Consider the following 18,973-nt stretch of genomic DNA (forward strand, 5'->3'; position numbering starts at 1 on the left):
TCACCCACAAGTAGTCATTATCACAGTTAAAATTCGTCTTAAATTCAAATGCATGCTTAGAGTATCAAAAAAAAAACCAAAAACCTTAATGCTTTTTTAATGGCCCAAAAGAAAATAAAAGAATTTTGTTGGTTTCGCCAAAATAAAACCATTAATGATTCACACCGTTATGCGAGTATTCTGTCTTTATATTCACAAAATGTGTATCATAAAAAACATACATACATACATACAAACATACATATATTGATCATTTTTTGCTCATATACATATTTACATATGTTGTGTATGTGCTAATGTTAATATTTTCTCTTTTCTTATATATATTTTCCCCCACCTTTCAACAGTTACAATAACAAGTTGTCTTAAAGTTATTGTTGGCAACACACCTCACTTGCATTGTTTCAAAAACCGACAACAACACCGTCATTGACAACAGTTTTATCAAAGGAGTAAAAGATATACAGAAAGAGAGAGAGAGAGAGAAAGCAAGCTCAGTAATCAAGAGGAAGAGAAAGATCGTTGGCTTGCGGGAAATTTTTGATGCTGTTTGTGTTTAAAACATAGCCGGAAAGATATGGCGGGTTATGATCAACGGTGGCTGAGACTTTTTCTGTTTGCCGCTCTGGTTTTGGCATGTTTGGTGGCAGCAACCGATGCAGGACGTCATTCACGTTCACATGGTAAGTGCAACAAGCATCCATTTATGAATGTACATACATACATATGTATGCATTAACGTTTGTATACTTACTGCTATATGGGTTTTTGTGGGTTTTTACATGGTATGCAATTTTTTTAACAACCGCTTCAACATAAAATGTCAATGACATTTCATTATGATACTTCCCTGTGCACACACAATACTAAAATGCGATCGCCCAATTTGTTTTTCGATTTTGTCGAACTGCTTAAAAGGTATTGTGAAGAGTGTTGCCACAAGCAGCAATTTTTCATGTTACTTTAATGTTTGTTAATTTAAATTAATTTTGTTTTATTTTTAATTTTAATTTATATTATTTTATTTTATCCGTATTTTCGATCCTTTTTATTTTGTTTGTCTCATTTTATGGTTGGATTTCTTTGTCCAGTAATTTTATCTAATTTTTTTTTTATTTTATTTTATTTTATTTTATTTTATATTATATTATTTTATTTTATATTATTTTAGATTTTTCATTTTATTTTATTTTTTTATTTTTATTTTATTTTTATTTTTTTATTTTATTTATTTTATTTTATTTTATTTTATTTTATTTTATTTTATTTTATTTTATTTTATTTTATTTTATTTTATTTTATTTTATTTTATTTTATTTTATTCTATTTTATTTTATTTTATTTTATTTTATTTTATTTTGTTTTATTTTATTTTATTTTATTTTGTTTTATTTTATTTTATTTTATTTTATTTTATTTTATTTTATTTTATTTTATTTTATTTTATTTTATTTTATTTTATTTTATTTTATTTTATTTTATTTTATTTTATTTTATTTTATTTTATTTTGAAATTCTGCCAAATTTTTACGAAAAACCCCAAATCGGCAACGCTGTAACGTCTTCCACAAATGATTGCATTATCTGATTGTTTCACTCCCTATATGTACGCTGTGGTCAACCACATAGAAAAAACACAAAAAGCACCAACCATTCATTAACCATCCATCAGACCATTCATTCAAAGAGCAACAACAACATTCGACTTAACACTTGGCGCAAGTTGTAGTTGCTTTTATGAGATGTTATGTTTTTCTCGCCGTTTTCTTTGCCTTATTTAGGGCATTTTTAACAATGAAAAAAAAAGAAGCAACGACAATAGCTTAGTATAGTTGTAGTGTAAATGTACAGCTGCTTGCGGTTGTATAAGCAAAAAAAGCAACTACAAAAATAACACTAAATCACAAAAGCTGTAAAATAACCGAAATTTACAATGTTTTTTGAACCGCATTTCCTCTTGCCGCGCTTCATCGTCACGAACGTCACCTCCACGGTAAGCGATGATGACGCTTACCGTGGAGGTGACGTTCGTTCGCATAAACATTTCCTTCGTATGCGTTGTGGTATTATTTCGAAATTCAGGTATCTGTGGTAGTTTTATTTACCCAAAAAGTAGACCCCAAGACTGTTCATTTGAAGGCAGAATTACAAAAACAATAACCAAACGCAAAAAAACCCAATGGTCGCTTATTGGATGTCATATCATGTGCGACGACACACATGTCTCCCCATGTTGTATAGATACTCAAACTTACTTGTATTCGTTTCGAACATGTTGGTTGGTATGAAGGGAAAAAATGTATGTCAGTAGAACTATTTTTGCCATTATCTACTAACATTTACTCGAAAGACTGGCTTTATGAGTGTGTGTGTGTGTGTGTGAAACTGTGAGAAAAAGTTTCATTTTCATTAATGACGATTATGATGATGATAATGAAGGCGACTGGGGGAATACTACGACGACAATGAAGTCAATGAACAAAAACACAACATGGGGCAACGATGAATGAAAACATGTTGAAGAACAAGTGATTAGACAGCTTGTCTAGGCAGAATAAAGAATTTACAATCGAGGGCCGTATGGTGTGAATGGTTTCACTTAGAAATGTTAGGACTGCATTGTGTATTAGTAATATTTACGTATGGTCTGCATTACTCATACGACGATTTTAATAAACAAAATAATTAAAAAAAAAATAAAATAAAATAAAACGAAATGAATGAAATAAAATAAAATAAAGTAAAATAAAATAAAATAAAATAAAATAAAATAAAATAAAATAAAATAAAATAAAATAAAATAAAATAAAATAAAATAAAATAAAATAAAATAAAACAAAATAAAATAAAATAAAATAAAATAAAATAAAATAAAATAAAATAAAATAAAATAAAATAAAATAAAATAAAATAAAATAAAATAAAATACAATAAAATAAAATAAAATACAATAAAATGAAATGAAATAAAACGACATGACATAAAATGAAGTGGGCCCAAAGCTTACATCAGATCGGTCTATGTGGCAGCTATAGGCAAATCTGGACCAATCTCAGCCAAATTAAAGAAGCATATCGAAGGGCCTAACAGAACTCACTGTCCCAATTTTGGCGAAATCGGACAATAAATGCGACTTTTATGAGCCCAAGACCTTCAATCGAGAGATCGGTCTATATGGCAAAATAATATCATGTAAAAAAATGTTATTAAATTTAAACAAACATGTTTGCATTAATAAAAAATAAAGGTTACACGGATGGGAGCAAAGCTAGGGTCTATAGTCTATATAGTTTTCTGTAATCTGTCTTTTAATATAAATTTCTTTCATTTCCCCAGCTACATACCTACCTCATTAACACAACATTTTATTACAAAAAATTTTCTATTTATGCCTTGGAGTTGCTGCATTAAATGTAACTCGGCTGTCAGTCTCGGTAATTGTTGGCCAACAGTTTGTCCAGTCATTCATGCATTTCGTTGAAGTCGTTTTAAAACTATTTTAGCGGCAAATAGAATGGACTCTTATGTGCCCCTATACAGACTCACACCACCACCACAACTCACAACATGCATGTGTGTGTGAGGATTACATCATACCGTTATACGCTTGGATGCTAGAACTGGATTTCAAATTCGTTCATCATCTCTCTTAGTCATTCATTCAACTTTTCAGCTGAACCAACCAACGCGTTGGTTTGGCAACCACTGTCATGAAGCAAGTGTGCGTAAAAAAATGACGTCTGTGAGAGACCATGATAATCAGTTTTAGTGGTATTTCTTATTACACCATATTTGGTGATTGACGCACGTGATTTCAGCGGCTAAGCTGACACTTTCGCTTTTGCTTTCATTTGCTTATTATTTATACGTAAATTCACAACGAACTTGAAAGGGGTTTGTGCTTCCATTTAGCAAATCATTTAGAGTCGAATAGTAAAAAAGAAATAAAATAAAAAAAAAGGCAAAAAGACAACAAATTTTCGTTCAAAAAATTTATTTATTATAAAATAAAAAAAATATTAAGAAAATAATTTAAAATTTCAGCGAAATTTTCAGTTTCAATTTGGACGAAATTTTTTTTCTGTAAATTAAGTAAAATTCTGATTTAAAAAAACTATAATTTTTGATAAATGGACAAAAAACCAGTAAGGAAGGGCAAAAGTCGTGCGGTGCCGGCTGTATAATACCCTACACCTACCATACATGGGAGCAAAATTTTGGCAAGATTAATCAAAAAATGCGCTTGCAGTGGCTCTTGGAGTGGAAATCGGGTGATATACATATAAGACAGCTATATTTAAATCTGAACCGATTTCCATTAAATTCAATATATATGTCGAGAGTCAAGAGAATGTTACAATCAAATGCACAAAGTTATAATACCCTGTACCACAGTAGTGGTGTAGGGCATAATAGTGGTGTAGGGCATAAATTACCAAAAAAATTTTAAAAATTAGTTTTTCCTCAAAATTTATTAAAAGTTTGGTTTTTAAAAAAAATTTAGTGAAAATGAGTTTTTTTAAATAAATTTCTGTTTTATAGAAAAAAAAGCGGATTTACTCACCTTAAGCCATGAAAATTGTGACTTTTGCTATGAACTCTCTTCTTAGTATAGAGTGTAGACATTTAAAACAAAGGTCTCCATTCAAAAACTCTATTAGGGTTGGATGATATTTTCACAACTGCTGCTAATTAAAACAAACATTTTTTTCACTCTCTTTTCATAGCCAATTTGACGGCCTGCCAGCATTTGCGACGCTCGGTAAATAGACGCTCCAAGACCTTCAGGGTGCGTGTGCCAAGATGTGATAAATCCGGTCGCTTTGAAGAGATCCAATGCATGAGTGCAAAGCGAGGTGAAGATTGTTGGTGCGTCGATGAGTATGGTGTAGAGATTCCCGGAACCCGAAATGCCAGCAAAAAGGATGTACAATGCAGAGAACCGGAAAATTGTCCCGCCTCAGCTTGTCGCATGTTCTGCCCGTCGGGTTTTGCTAGGGATCCCGAAACTGGGTGCACGCAATGCCGTTGTCGTGATCCCTGCGAAGGTCACAACTGTCCCAATGGCCAATCGTGTCAGCTGGTTGATGTCAAGTGTAAATCTGAGCCTTGTCCCCCCGTGCCGACATGTAAAAAGGCGCGTTCCTTAGGCAACTTCTGTCCAGCTGGCCTTCCCTTGGCTATAGAGGATGGTAGCACCAGCATGAGACCATTCCTGTGCGGCTTGGAGGAAGGCAAGCCACAGTGTCCTCCCCTCTATAAATGTATGGTGGAGGGTGGTAATGATTATGGTGTCTGCTGCCCCAGTGCTTTGAGATTCAATAAGCCCGGTGTATGTCCAGCGCCTGAAACCGAACAGTACAGTCCAACCACTGGTCACCTGTGCGGTACCCCCTGCACCCATGACCTAGAATGTCCAAATATGGCAAAATGTTGCTTTACCTCGGGATGTCAATACAATTGCCAACAGCCTCATAATGTCACCAACTGTCAACAGGTAAAGGCCATGTCGGAGATGTTGAGTGTCAATGAACGTGAAGGACGAGGTTATGTACCAGATTGTAGTGGCCCGAATAGTATGTTTGCACCACGACAATGTTCGCGCAATGGTTTGGTGTGCTGGTGTGTGGATCCTCGCACCGGTCACAAGATCAGTGGCAGCATGGGAGCTGCCACCACTGTCAATTGTGAGGGTTGGGAGAATATGATCAGCCGTTCGGAAATGGGACGCAGTTTTAGTGAAAATAAATGTGACACTAATATTTGCGCAGCGGTATGCGAATATGGATTTAAGGTGCGTTAAGCAGGCAAATGTTCCCTGTGTTAGAGTGACAGTCTATTTTCTAAACAGACTCACTTAGATTATTTTAGCCCATTGTGATACATGCTTGTGTTGAATAAATCAAAAAAAAAATTCAAAATTTTTAAAAATTCCTTTTTTCCTCAAGAACGACCACAACAACTGCCCCACCTGTGAATGCTCTGAACCTTGTGATGGTTTCAAATGTCCTATTGGCTCTCAATGTGAAGTTGCCACAGATCCCATGTGTAAATCAGGCTCTGCCTTATGTGCCTCCTGGCCCATCTGCAAACCCACATTGGCCTATTCGAATCCCTGTGCAGTAGGTACACCATTGGTGGACAATGTAACCAGTGAAGTAATGTTTTGTCACAAGGGTAAGTAATTCGAGTTAAATAACAAACCTGTACTGACTCCTTCCTTTTTCGGCTTATGGCTTTTTATAGAACGTCAAGATTATGGCCGAGAAATACAATCGTTCTTTGATGCCGTACCCGATGCCACATCATCGCGTTCCATGTCGAACAAAATTATATGCCCCAGTGCTTATGTGTGCACAAAACTTCGCGGCGAAGCGGAAAGTGTTTGCTGTCCCACGGAGATGAATGCAGGAAAGCCAGAAGGACATCAACAAACAAGTGCGTTTTTTTGATAGAAAAGAGGGTTTAATATTCTAGATTGGTAGAAAAATCAGATAAGACTGTACAAGAAGAGGAATTCGTGGGGAACTGTGTCAATGCAAGAATCGACGTGAAACTTTAAAAAAGAAAATACGAAAGATTTTGAAAGACGGTGAGAAATCCAATAAAAGACTTCTGGTAAAGTTGGGAAACTTACCAAGATCGATGGGGAGCTATTGGAAAATTGGTAGGAGACTCTGAGAAATTCGGTGGAAAACTTTGTGAAAAGATTTTTAAAACAGTCGATGAGCGAAGTTTCGAAAATACCTAGGAAGACTTTTACTAAAGTTTGAAACCTTACAAGTCGGTGATAGACTTTTGGTAAAATCGGCAGGAGACTTTTTGAAAATTCAGTGGTAGACTTTGGATGAGTCGATAGGAGAGTTTTGAAAAAGATGGGAGACTTTTGGAAAAGTCTGCGGGAGTCTTGTGGAAAAGACGGTGGAAGACTTTTGGAAAAGTCGGTGCAAGACTTTTGGAAAAGTCGGTGCAAGACTTTTGGAAAAGTCGGTATAAGACTATTGGAAAAGTGGGTGGAAGATTTTTGGAAAAGTCGGTGCAAGACTTTTGGAAAAGTCGGTGGAAGATTTTTGGAAAAGTCTGCGGGAGTCTTTTGGAAAAGTCGGTATAAGACTATTGGAAAAGTGGGTGGAAGACTTTTGGAAAAGTCGGTGGAAAACTTTTGCAAAAGACGGTGGAAGACTTTTGGAAAAGTCGGTGGAAGACTTTTGAAAAAGTCGGTATAAGACTATTAGAAAAGTCGGTGGAAGACTTTTGGAAAAGTCGGTGGAAAACTTTTAAAAAGACGGTGGAAGACTTTTGGAAAATTCGGTGCAAGACTTTTGGAAAAGTCGATGGGAGACTTTTGGAAAAGTCGATGGGAGACTTTTGGAAAAGTCGATAGGAGACTTTTGGAAAAGTCGATGGGAGACTTTTGGAAAAGTCGATGGGAGACTTTTTGGAAAAATCGGTGGAAGACTTTTGAAAAAGTCGGTGCAAGACTTTTGGAAAAGTCGGTGCAAGACTTCTGGAAAAGTCGGTGCAAGACTTTTGGAAAAGTCTGCGGGAGTCTTTTGGAAAAGTCGATGGGAGACTTTTGGAAAAGTCGGTGCAAGACTTTTGGAAAAGTCGGTGAAAGACTTTTGGAAAAGTCGATGGGAGACTTTTGGAAAAGTCAATAAAAACTTTGGAAACGTCGGTGAGGGACTTTGAAAAAAGTTGGTGAGAGACTTGTGGAAATCCGATAGGAGATTTGTGGTAAAGTCGATAGGAGAATTCGGAATTGTCGTTAGGAAACTTTTGGAAAAGCCAGCAGGAGGCTTTTAAAAAAATCAGAAGGAGACTTTTGGAAAAGTCTATGGAGGGCTTTTGGAAATGTCGGTGGGAGACTTTGGAAAATTGCTTAGAGACTTGTGGAAAAGTCAGAAGATGACTTTTTGGGGAAGTCGGATGGAGACTATTGGAAAAATCAGTAGGAGTCTTGGGGAAAATTCGATAACAGACTTTGGTAAATGTCAATGATATACTTTTTTCGAAGTCGGTGAAAGACCTTCGAAATGATCGATATGAGACTTTCGGAAAAGTCGGTGAAAGGCTTTTGAAGGAGACTTTTGGGAAAGTCGGTGATATACTTTGGGAAAAGACGGTGGGAGCCTTTGGGAAAAGTCGGCGGGAAATTCAATGGAAGACTGTGATAAGTGTCGGTAAGGGACTTTGGGAAAATTTGGTGGGAGACTTTTGGAAAAGTCGACGGAGAAATGTGAAAAAGTCTAGGAGACTTGTGGAGAAGTTGATAAGAGACTTGTGGAAATGTCGACAAGAGACTTGTGGAAATGTCGACAAGAGACTTGTGGAAATGTCGACAGGAGACTTGTGGAAATGTCGATAAGAGACTTTTGGAAAGGTCTGTAAAAGACTTTTAGAAAAGTCGGTACAAGATTTTTGAATAAGTCGGCGAGAGAATTTTGAAATCTTTGAGGGGTTTTTTGGAAAGAAAAGTTAGAGACTTTTTTGAGTGACTTTTGGGAAAGCCGGTAAGTGAATTTTGGGAAAGTTTTGTGTGAAAAGTCGGTGTTATAGTAGGCAGACATTTAGGAAAGTCAATGGTAGACTCTTAACAAAGTCGTCGAGAGACTTTTCGAAAATCCCATAGAAGACTTTTAGTAAAGTTGGGAGGCTTGCAGAAGTTGGCGGTATACTTTGAGAAAAGTTAGTGGGGAACTTTTGGAAAAATCGGTGGGAGACTTTGGTAAAAGTCGGAGGGAAACTTTGGGAAAAGCTGGAGGGAGACTTTGGGAAAAGACGGTGGGATATTTCGGAAAATTCGGTGAGAGACTTTTGAAAAAATCGGTGAAAGAACTATGGAAAATTCGGAAGATGGCTTTTGGAAATGTCGATGGAACACTGTTGATAGAGTCGGATGGAGTCTTTGGGAAAAGTCGGAGAAAGACTGTGGGATACTTTAAAAAATTCGGTGATAGACTTTTGGAAAAATTGGTGGGAAACTTATGGAAAATTCAAAAGATGGTTTTTCGAAATGTCTACGGAACACTGTTGATAGAGTCGGTGGGAGACTTTTGCAATATTTTAAGGAAAATCGGTTAGAAAACTTTCGCAAACGTCTCCCGACGCGTCGTCGGGAGATTTTGGGAAAGTCAGTGGGAGTCTTAGCGGAAGACTTTCGAAAAATTTCGATCGGGGTATTTGGAGACTTATAGAAAAGTTGATAGTAGACTTTTGCAAAAATCGGTGGGAGACTTTTGGGAGAGTCGTTTAGAAACATTTTGGAATGTTGGAAGGAGACTTTTATAAAAGTTTGTGTGAGACGTGTGGTGAAGTCGGTAAGAAAAATTGCTTTGCTCTCAGAGGACTTTAAGGAGATTAGAGGACTTTAAGGAGATTAAATAATTTTTTATGAAATTGTCATAATCCATTCAAAATATGTTTTCATTTCTTACCTTTCTCTCCTTCGCTTTAGTGTGTGAATATCTTCGAGACTTTTCGCAGAGAATGGAAGGCACCGAAGAAGGTATGAAACTAGCACTACCTACACCACGCTGCACGGAAGAAGGCAACTATGAAAGTCGTCAATGCACATATCGCAAAATCAAAGTCACACGAGCAGAACAGCGGAAAATTCTCGAAGAGAACACCATTCGCCGCATGCGCATGCTGTTGGCCAGCAATGCTAGGCCTAAACGCAGCAAACGCGATACGGAACGTTTAAAGCTCTACAGAGTCGATGATAGTTTACTCAAAGTGCAGGTGGCAGCACCTGTTATGGGTCGCAATGCCAAAGTCATAGATATGGGTTCAAATCGTGAACAGAGTCTGGTTGGTCAACTATTTGAGACCGACTTCAAAAAGGTGGTGCCAGCACCTAAGCGCCCAGTCAACGATGAGGAAATCATTGAATTGGATGTAGAGGAATGTTGGTGTGTAGACAATTTTGGCACCGAAATTCCACGCTCTAGAGGCTTCAATGTTACCGATGAGTCCTGTGACCAATTGCGCAATGACATCGACTGCTTGGATTTGACTTGCCGCATGGGCTGCGAATATGGCTTTAATTTGGATCCCATAACACGTTGCCCTGCCTGCCAATGTCGCGACCCCTGCCAAGATGTTCTATGTGGCGATAATGAGGAGTGCCGTATTGTCGAGGTGTCTTGTGATGAGGAATATTGTGCTCCGGTGCCAGCATGTTTGGCACGAAAACCCGGACAATGTCCTTATCTGGTGCCTCCGGGGCCGGACAATGTCGACACTAATGCATGCGCCTACGAATGCCGCACTGATTCTCATTGTGAGGGTGCCAAGAGATGCTGTTCCAATGGTTGTGGTACCCAATGTGTTTTGCCCCAAATGAAGACGGCCTGTCAACATCTGCAGGCCATACAAATGCATCAGTCCTCGGAACTGGGCATACCTGTAAAGAAGATGAACATTTCCCTGTGTGACTTAGAGACGGGCGAATGGAAACAGATACAGTGTTCACCCAATGGCTTTTGCTGGTGTGTTAATGAACACGGACAAGAGTTGAATGGCACTCGTGTCAAAGGCTCTAATCCTGTGTGCGTAGAGAACTCGGCCTATCAATGTCAACCGTTGAGCTGTAAATCTACGCTGGAGTGTGAGGCAGGCTATAAGGTCGACGAAAATGGCTGCCAGACCTGTGAATGCAGAGACTTTTGTGCCGAAATCAATTGTGCGGCTGATGAGGATTGTCAGCTAATCAATGTCGAGTGTGTGGACAAGCCCTGTCCCAAAATGCCTATATGTGTGCCCAGAAGAGAGTCGGTCTGCCCTGAGGGTGTTCCTCTAAAACAGAGCAGCGTCGAGGTGAGTTGTGGGCCTCACAGCGAAAATGATTCGTGTCCCAGTTCTCATACCTGCCAATTGAATCCGGTGACCAATCGAGGAGTCTGCTGTACCAAGACCAGTAAGTGGTTAATTCCCTAAAAATTACAACAAAATTCATAAGACTTTTTTTTTGGCTACCTTGCAGGGGATGTTTGCTTTGAATCCATGGACCATATGTGCCTGGCCAAGGAATCTGCCTTGCAGAATGCCACACGTTACCGCTTCAATCCCAAGGCCAATCGCTGTGTGGCCGTGACAATTGATTTGCAGGGCAACAGCTGTCAGACCAAAAATCTTTTCCATAGTGAGACGGCATGCAACTCCGTATGCCCAGCATTGACCCAATGCGAAAGACTAAAACTGAAAAATACTTTGGCGGCCCAGAGAACCGGCCACTCATCGGTGTGGTTTAAGCCCAGATGTGACCCCATAACTGGCCACTGGAGTCCAGTGCAATGTTTGGGCAAACAACCCGATCTAAATGGTTTGAGCGTGCCCTTGGATCAGGCTCCCTCACCCTATGGAGTATGCTGGTGTGCCGATAAGAAGGGTGCTCCTTTGAAGGGCTCGCTTACCCGCGACATAGAACCGGTGTGTAACAGTCGCCAGGGCAGAAGGTTTATGCAGCAGGATTCCAATGAATTTGTGGTGATGGAAGAACTTATACGACAAATGACAGTGCTAACGGATTTCGACAATTTCCTGGACTCAGAAGAGGAAGAAGAGAGGAAGCAAATGTTTGACTTGGGCCCAATTGAGGCTAGAGCTCATGAAGTGGATGTGAGAGAGCACGAAAACAGCGATTCAACCACCGCAGCAACTTCAATGCCATCCCATCTGCTAGCCGATGAACATCGTGTAGAGTTGGCCAACTCCCTGCTGGATTCTCAGCTGGTGGTGGAATCGGTGAAACCCATACGCGTTAAGACCACCCGCTGCCGCTCATTGGCCCAAAGTGCCCCATTTCCGGTGTCCTGCGATGAAAACGGTGCCTTCAGCCCCATTCAGTGCAACAAAAAGTACTGCTGGTGTGTTGACTCCGCCGGTAATCAGCTGGACTCCTCGCCCATGTTCGAAAAGGGCGAACACAACTGCACTCCCACACCCATTTCCAAAGTCATAGTGGAAATGCATTTGCAAAATAATACCGGTACCGCGGTGCACAATATCTACGATGCTATACGCAATGAACTCACCCAACTTCTGGGACGCCAAGTGGAAAATTTGCGAGTACAAGAGTTCCCCGATGGCACAGCCTTGGTGCACTTTGAATTGCATGATGAGGACAAAATCGACGTGGCCTTTGCCATTGAGACCACCATAACGAGTGGTGATTTCAAATTGGCCGGAGGCCATTATAGCACTGATATTACACGGACGCAATTTATACATCGTCGCGAGGAGTTGCCCACCTATGCCAAAGTGGTGACATCGCATGAAGGCACCATTCAGCTGGTCCTGTTCATTACCGCCACCAGTACCACCCTTCTGATATGTGTCTTTGTGGTCTACATTATGTTGAAGAGGGGCAAGGAGAAGGTGGCCTATTATGAAAGTGCTGCTGCAGTGGCTGGTGCCGCTCCTCCACCTTATCACTCGGGCAAAACAAGTCTGGCACTCGATCCAGAGTTTGCTTCGCCCATATTTGTTCTAAGCCCGGAACATGATTTGGAAAGTATTCGACCTCCATTGGAGAACATCATCAAGAGTAAACAGCAGACGGCGAAGTCATGTTGAATGTTCCAAAACAATGGAGGAAGCTTAGTGTGTAGTGAAAAGAAAGCCAGATTGAGAATCTTCAAAGCTTTTTGTTTGTTTTTATATTTTTGTAAATAAATATTTTATTATTATTATTATTATTATTGTAATTATTATTATTATTAGTTAATATACATTAAAAACACACAAGAAACCCCAGTATACAATTGAAGTTTTGAAGGGAGGAGGATGGGTTTGGAGGAAAATAATAACCGTTTGCCCAATGAAAGGAAAAAGAGAATGGTGGGTGGCTAGTGTGTCTTCCCAGGAGTAAGCTTAGAATCGATTCCAAAGATCTAACAGTTAGGTAAATGGTTGTTGTTGTAGCCACATTTTATTGTGGAGCTAGCGATCCTCGAAAGCTTGTTCCGGTCCAAAGGACCAATCGCTGCGGGCCAAAGGCTATTTAAAGGCGCCAATAACTCGCCGTTTCTTATGGAGCATCATAGGCACTCAGAATTTATGCAAGAGTCTATGCCGCCCGGCCTCTCACTGCTGATTGTCCGCGACTACCGTTGCAGCTACTCCATATGAAGCATTCATTATCCGCAACCTGTGGACGCGCCTGGTAGCTCACAGCTAAGCTTCTCGTGAGAGCGATAAATACCGCACTGATTGGACCTCAAAGTTCCAGCCTGTGTGGTGTTCACAGCTATCCAGTGCCGGGATAGCAGTAGTTTTGGATAGAATTTAATCAGTGCAAAGTTGTCCTTGATAGTTATCGATATCATGCGATAACAAATAGTAATAGCCGATTAATCGTGGTTTGTATTATATTGGTTAGGTTAGGTTTAAGTGGCAGTCTGCCATAAGATTCACTTGGACGTCTTCGTCCACTGCAATATCACAGAAAGAGGAGAAGGAAGATTCCTTCTAATTCCTACCGTTGAACCATCCAGATCGCTTTCAAAAGCCCAATAACTTGCGAATGTTTACATTCGCTAATTCAAGCAAGTTCTCAAAGAAATGAGAACCTAAAGTGGAACTTCTTCTGACTACTATTGGGTTGCCTAAAAAGTAATTGCGGATTTTTTAAAAGAAAGTAAATGCATTTTTAATAAAACTTAGAATGAACTTTAATCAAATATATAATTGCCATTTTGTTCGATAACCTTTTGCCATCTTCCTGGCAAATTTAGTATTCCACGCTCATAGAACTTCTGGCCTTTATTTGCAAAAAACTGAACCAAGTGCGATTTTATAGCCTCATCATTGCCGAAAGTTTTACCATTTAAGGAGTTCTGCAAAGATCGAAATAAATAGTAGTCTGATGGTGCAAGGTCAGGGCTATATGGTGGATGCATCAAAAGTTCCCAGCCAAGCTCACTCAGTTTTTGGCGAGTGACCAAAGATGTGTGCGGTCTAGCGTTGTCCTGGTGGAATATGACACCTTTACGATTGACCAATTCTGGTCGTTTCTCCTTGATGGCTGTATTCAATTTGTCCAATTGTTGACAGTAAACATCCGAATTAATCGTTTGGTTCCTTGGAAGCAGCTCAAAATATACCACACCCTTCCAATCCCACCAAACAGACAGCATAACCTTCTTTTGGTGGATATCAGCCTTTGAAGTGGTTTGAGCTGGTTCACCATGCTTGGACCATGATCGTTTTCGACTAACGTTGTTGTAAACAATCCATTTTTCATCTCCAGTTATGATTCGTTTTAAAAACGGATCGAATTCATTGCGTTTAAGGTGCATATCACAAGCGTTGATTCGGTTTGTTAAATGAATTTCTTTCAATACATATGGGCTCCATATTAAATTTGACGCCAAACAAACAAATGTAAACAAACATTTCGCGCACTTTTTTTCTAAAGCAAGCTAAAAGTAACAGCTGATAACTGACAGAAGAAAGAATGCAATTACAGAGTCACAAGCCGTTGAAAAAATTTGTCAACGCCGACTATATTACTACTATACAATACATCCACTGAACGATTACTGAAGAGCGTTTCTAGCTAACATTGTTTTGATGTGGCATGCATAACACGCATGACATAATTACCAGATAGTGTACCGTAAAGTGCACTATCTGCCAACGAGTTTTGTTTGTGTGTGTATTATAGTTGAGAACCATAACACACAAAACAACAAAAAATGGCGCAAACTAGTAACAAATACAAAATCTGAGATTTTGACAGATAGTGTACTCAATATTTTGTGGTTGGGCAACTGTCACTACCTGTAAATGAAATATCTTGCATAACAGGCACTTGCTCTGACACAAGTGGCATTAGAGTGCCAAATTTAGGATCTCATGCAGTTCTCTGGTCCTTGTGTAGCACATTGTATCCGTGACAATCCCGGCACGGACCAGAAGCGTGCAGAGAAGACACTCCAGCATGTGCCTCTTCCATGACGAAAAAAGAATGAATACGTACACTGAAGCGGCAAATTGTACTTAATACCCGATATCAACGAAATTTCAAACTGTGAGTTGTTGAGTTGACACCTCAAAACCCTTGCCCGGTATAGTCTAGATCGGAACGTAGTGTGATAAAGCTGTATAAATGTGTATCGGTTTTTCGATTAAAACTCTTGCTTTGTAAATACCGTTTTTTCGGATTTCCCTTCGTCCCAAATATATCAAATCCGAAATCTTGGTTCAAAATCGTTCAATTAAATCCTATATTTCCCAATCGACCCATAATTCTATCTTTGGGAGTTTCTTTGGGTGTCCCCAAACTTGGATATGACCTTCGTACATCCAAACGCCTTTTATTTTCACCCCATATTGTCCGGGATGACCAATATGGGTTGATTGGTGACCCTTAATTTGAATATTAGATTCGCACTATACTTTCAAAGACTTTAAATTTGGGTCCAATATGTCCCTTTGTTGGTTTTCTTGCAGGTGGAGCACCCCTCAGGTACTTAGTCCTACTTTTGAACAATCGATTGGTATTCTACTTCCAAATATGAAAAGTTTAATTATGATAACTTACGTACACATAGCCCATAAAGTCTGCGTTCACCTGACAAACTTTTATGATTGGTTAAAGAACACAAAATAAAATTATAAATCAAATTAACTCTTTTACATATATTTTTTCTTCATATTCCTAACATTAAAAAACAAAAAAAGTTTGGTTAAGCACTTTCACTCTAATAAATTAAATATGATAACAATTAAATATAAGCACCACAAAGTCTGCGTTCAGTAATTAAAAATAAACAAAAGAGTTATTTAAACACAAAATAAAATCATATTAAAACATTCCTAATATTTGGTAGGATAGCCACGTTGTTTTAAGACTGCACTTAGTCTATTTGGCATGGAGTTTACCAACTTCTCTGTTTCCTCAGATGTTATTTTCGCCCATTCTGCCTGCATGACACATCGTAACATCTCCTTGCTGGTTATAACGTGCTGACGAATTTTTTCCTCCAATAGATCCCAAAGATGCCCAATGGGGTTGAGATGTGATGATTGGGGTGGTGTTCTAATCTACTTTGGAGTGTTATATAGAAGCCAAACCTAAAAACCTCCGATGTATGCTTTGGATCGTTATCTTGTTGGAACCAAAATGTCGTTGCTAATCCTAGTTTAGCAGCACTTGGTTTAAATTTTTTTTTTCAAAATATTGAGATAACCCCATTTATCTATTTAGGACTTAATAAATTCACTAGCAGACATACACCCTCACACCATAACTCCACCACCACCGTGCTTCACCGTTCCAACTAAATTTTGTGTTTCCAGCACAGTCCCGGACTTGAGCCACACTATTTGCCGACCTTCAATGCCAAAAATACAGAATTTGCTCTCGTCGGAGAAAATAATTTGTTTCCAGAATTCAGGAGGCTTATTGATGAAAGTATTAGCGAATGCAATCCGCTTTTGTTTATGACTGAAATATAGGGCTTTCTTCGAGCAACTCTTCCATGAAATCCAGCTCTATGTGATATTTTTCTGGCAGTTTCGGCACAGATGATTTTTTTAAACATTGTTTTAATATTTTCAACAATTTTGGTTGATGTTATACGAGGGTTGTTGCTCACCATATTAATCACTTTGGGCTCTTCTCCAACGGATAATTTTTTTTGGACGCCCAGGCCGAGGCTTTGAAGATATAATGCCGGTTTCTTTGTAATTATTAATTACGCGCTGGACAGAAGAATACGTTCTTCCAACTGCTCCACCAATATTTCTAAAGCTTTGTCCTTCTTTCCACAATTTAATAACTATTTTTCTTTCAGATATGCATATTTCCTTTCCTTTAGTTTCCATATTTCCAAATTTATTAATTTCAAAAAAAAAAAAAAAACACGTGTAACTATCACTTGTTATGATAATGAACTGAAACTGATCAAAAATAAGAACAAGCATCAGCAACAAGTAACGGTACTTTCGAAGCAAACAAAGTGAATGCAGACTTTTTGGTTGTCATAATTTCTTCTTATGAGACAAAAATACCGTTAGAACAAAAAAGCAAAAGCAAACTTGTATTTTTGTTTTTGTTTTCTAATTTAAGAAATATAAAGAAACAACATATACAACAAAACTTAACTTTATTTATTTTTTTGTGTTGTTTTTTAATCATTAAAAAAGAAATTGTCACATGAACGCAGACTTTATTGCCTATGTGTATGTTTTGCAGTTATTTCTTTATTTGTTTGGGATACTTGTGTCTGGCGAAAATAATGTAAGTTCCCGTCGCTGTAACAGAATTTATGTAGCAATATTATAACGGCACTTACATTAAAATTGTTTTTGTTGTAAAACTATAACGGCTTATATTATCGATACAAAATTGTTACAGAAGGTGGAAACAGTCGTAAATTATCGATTCCTCTTAAAAGCAGAAAATCTCAAAAATTGACACTTACATCTTTTTGGCGGTTAGGCAGCGATATGCCCTATAGATAAGAGCGCGCTCTATTCAATACAGCAAGTAACTGCACATGTTGTGTTATAGCAGCTTAAGCCGCATCCCCGCACCCTGAGGTAACTTATCGTTACACGAGAGACCCCAAGCCCCTGAAAAAGGGAATGTTCGTTATACAACCTAAGCAAATAAAACCACTTTCTTGTTTAAAGTAATTATTATTTAAAAATATTTTTCCTTTATTTCCATTTTTTTTTGTAATGTTATTTTTCATATATGTATGTAGGTATATGTTTCTGTATGTAGAATAATTTATCATTTTTAATTTGCGTCATGCATCTTCATATTCATGTTTCTTCTAGCTACTCACTCTAGAAATCTCTAATATCCTGTAAGTGTTGGTATTTTTGCATCTCTAGTGCATCTATAGAATAGATGGCAATAGAAGAAATATTCAATAGTTCAAACTATTTAATAGATAGTTTTTTCTGCTTTAAAGAGATTCTAAACACTATTTTTTTTGAGGTTGTTTTTTTTCCTTCTTTGCAATATTTGAAATTCTAGTATATATGTATTTTTAAAATACATACATATCTATATATATATATATATATGTGTGTGTGTGTGTTTATTTATTTCTATACCTCAAATAAAACTCTAGGTGCTACAGATACGAACTCATAGGTATGCATGTACCTACCATCACATCTGGGAATATCGTTTTCAGCTCACGCTCACTTGCACTTTTTGTTTACACTTCAAAAAAAACAATTTCTATAAAATCTTTTTTCAACTTCTTTGTGTGTGTGTTTTTTTTTTGTTTTGTTTCATTCAATAACAAATCCCAAGATTTTTGTTTTGTTTGTTTCCTTCTTTCTTTCTTTGTTTTTCTTTTTTGTTATTTGCATTCCGTTAAACTTATACCATACCTGTGCTTTATTTAAAATTTTGTTGTTGTGTTTTGTTTCTTTTTTTTGTTTTTTTTTTTGTATATTTTTTTAGTTATGTAAGATTGTGTATACAATTTTTGAAATAAATAAATTTGTACGAAAAAAATCCAAAATGGATGGATGGATGGACACTGTTTCCTGTTTTGAAGATGAAAAAGTAGTGATTGACCGAGTATGTAAGTGGGAGTGTGAGTGTTGTTTTTGGCTAATTGTTTGTCTGCTTGTTTGTTTGCGATTTAAATTTTGATTTGCGATTTGAAAGTCTACAGATATGGACGTTAAAAGTTTCTCTACAAAAAGTTTACAAATTCATTATTAAGCAAAGTTTTGGGGTTTTTTTTACGGAGTCAGTGCAAAAATATTAGAATTTGAAATGGATCGACTAGACATTTAAAAATCGTATAGATCAAAGTAGGGTGAGACAGCGCACAGTGTTCGAGAATCGTAAAAATATTTAGGGAAATATTTACAGGCTTATTCACAGAAGTTAATGAAGCCTTAAAATGGGTTTATTTGACTGTCTGAAGGAATGGGTTGGCGATCTCTTCAAATAGTTTGGCATTGCTGACCTTGTCGAATGCCTTCGATA

General features: G+C 37.8%; 1 protein-coding gene across 2 annotated transcripts; it reads left to right on the plus strand.

Annotated features, from left to right (window-relative positions):
* The first annotated feature begins 481 nt into the window (after positions 1-481).
* LOC106080556 (uncharacterized) lies at positions 482-12,707 on the plus strand. Of its 2 annotated transcripts, none has more exons than XM_013241971.2 (6): positions 482-683; positions 4,728-5,794; positions 5,949-6,177; positions 6,247-6,438; positions 9,458-10,921; positions 10,988-12,707. In XM_013241971.2, exons 1-6 carry the CDS (start codon positions 578-580, stop codon positions 12,577-12,579), a joined length of 4,650 nt encoding a protein of 1,549 aa, XP_013097425.2. In that variant the 5' UTR covers positions 482-577; the 3' UTR covers positions 12,580-12,707. The 2 variants fall into 2 exon arrangements, with proteins under 2 accessions (XP_013097425.2, XP_059219480.1); XM_059363497.1 differs by lacking the exon at positions 482-683 and adding an exon at positions 3,874-3,894 and having other exon boundaries at positions 10,988-12,706.
* The last annotated feature ends 6,266 nt before the right edge of the window (positions 12,708-18,973 follow it).

This window comes from Stomoxys calcitrans, chromosome 2, assembly GCF_963082655.1.
Source record: "Stomoxys calcitrans chromosome 2, idStoCalc2.1, whole genome shotgun sequence".
NCBI lineage: Eukaryota > Metazoa > Arthropoda > Insecta > Diptera > Muscidae > Stomoxys > Stomoxys calcitrans.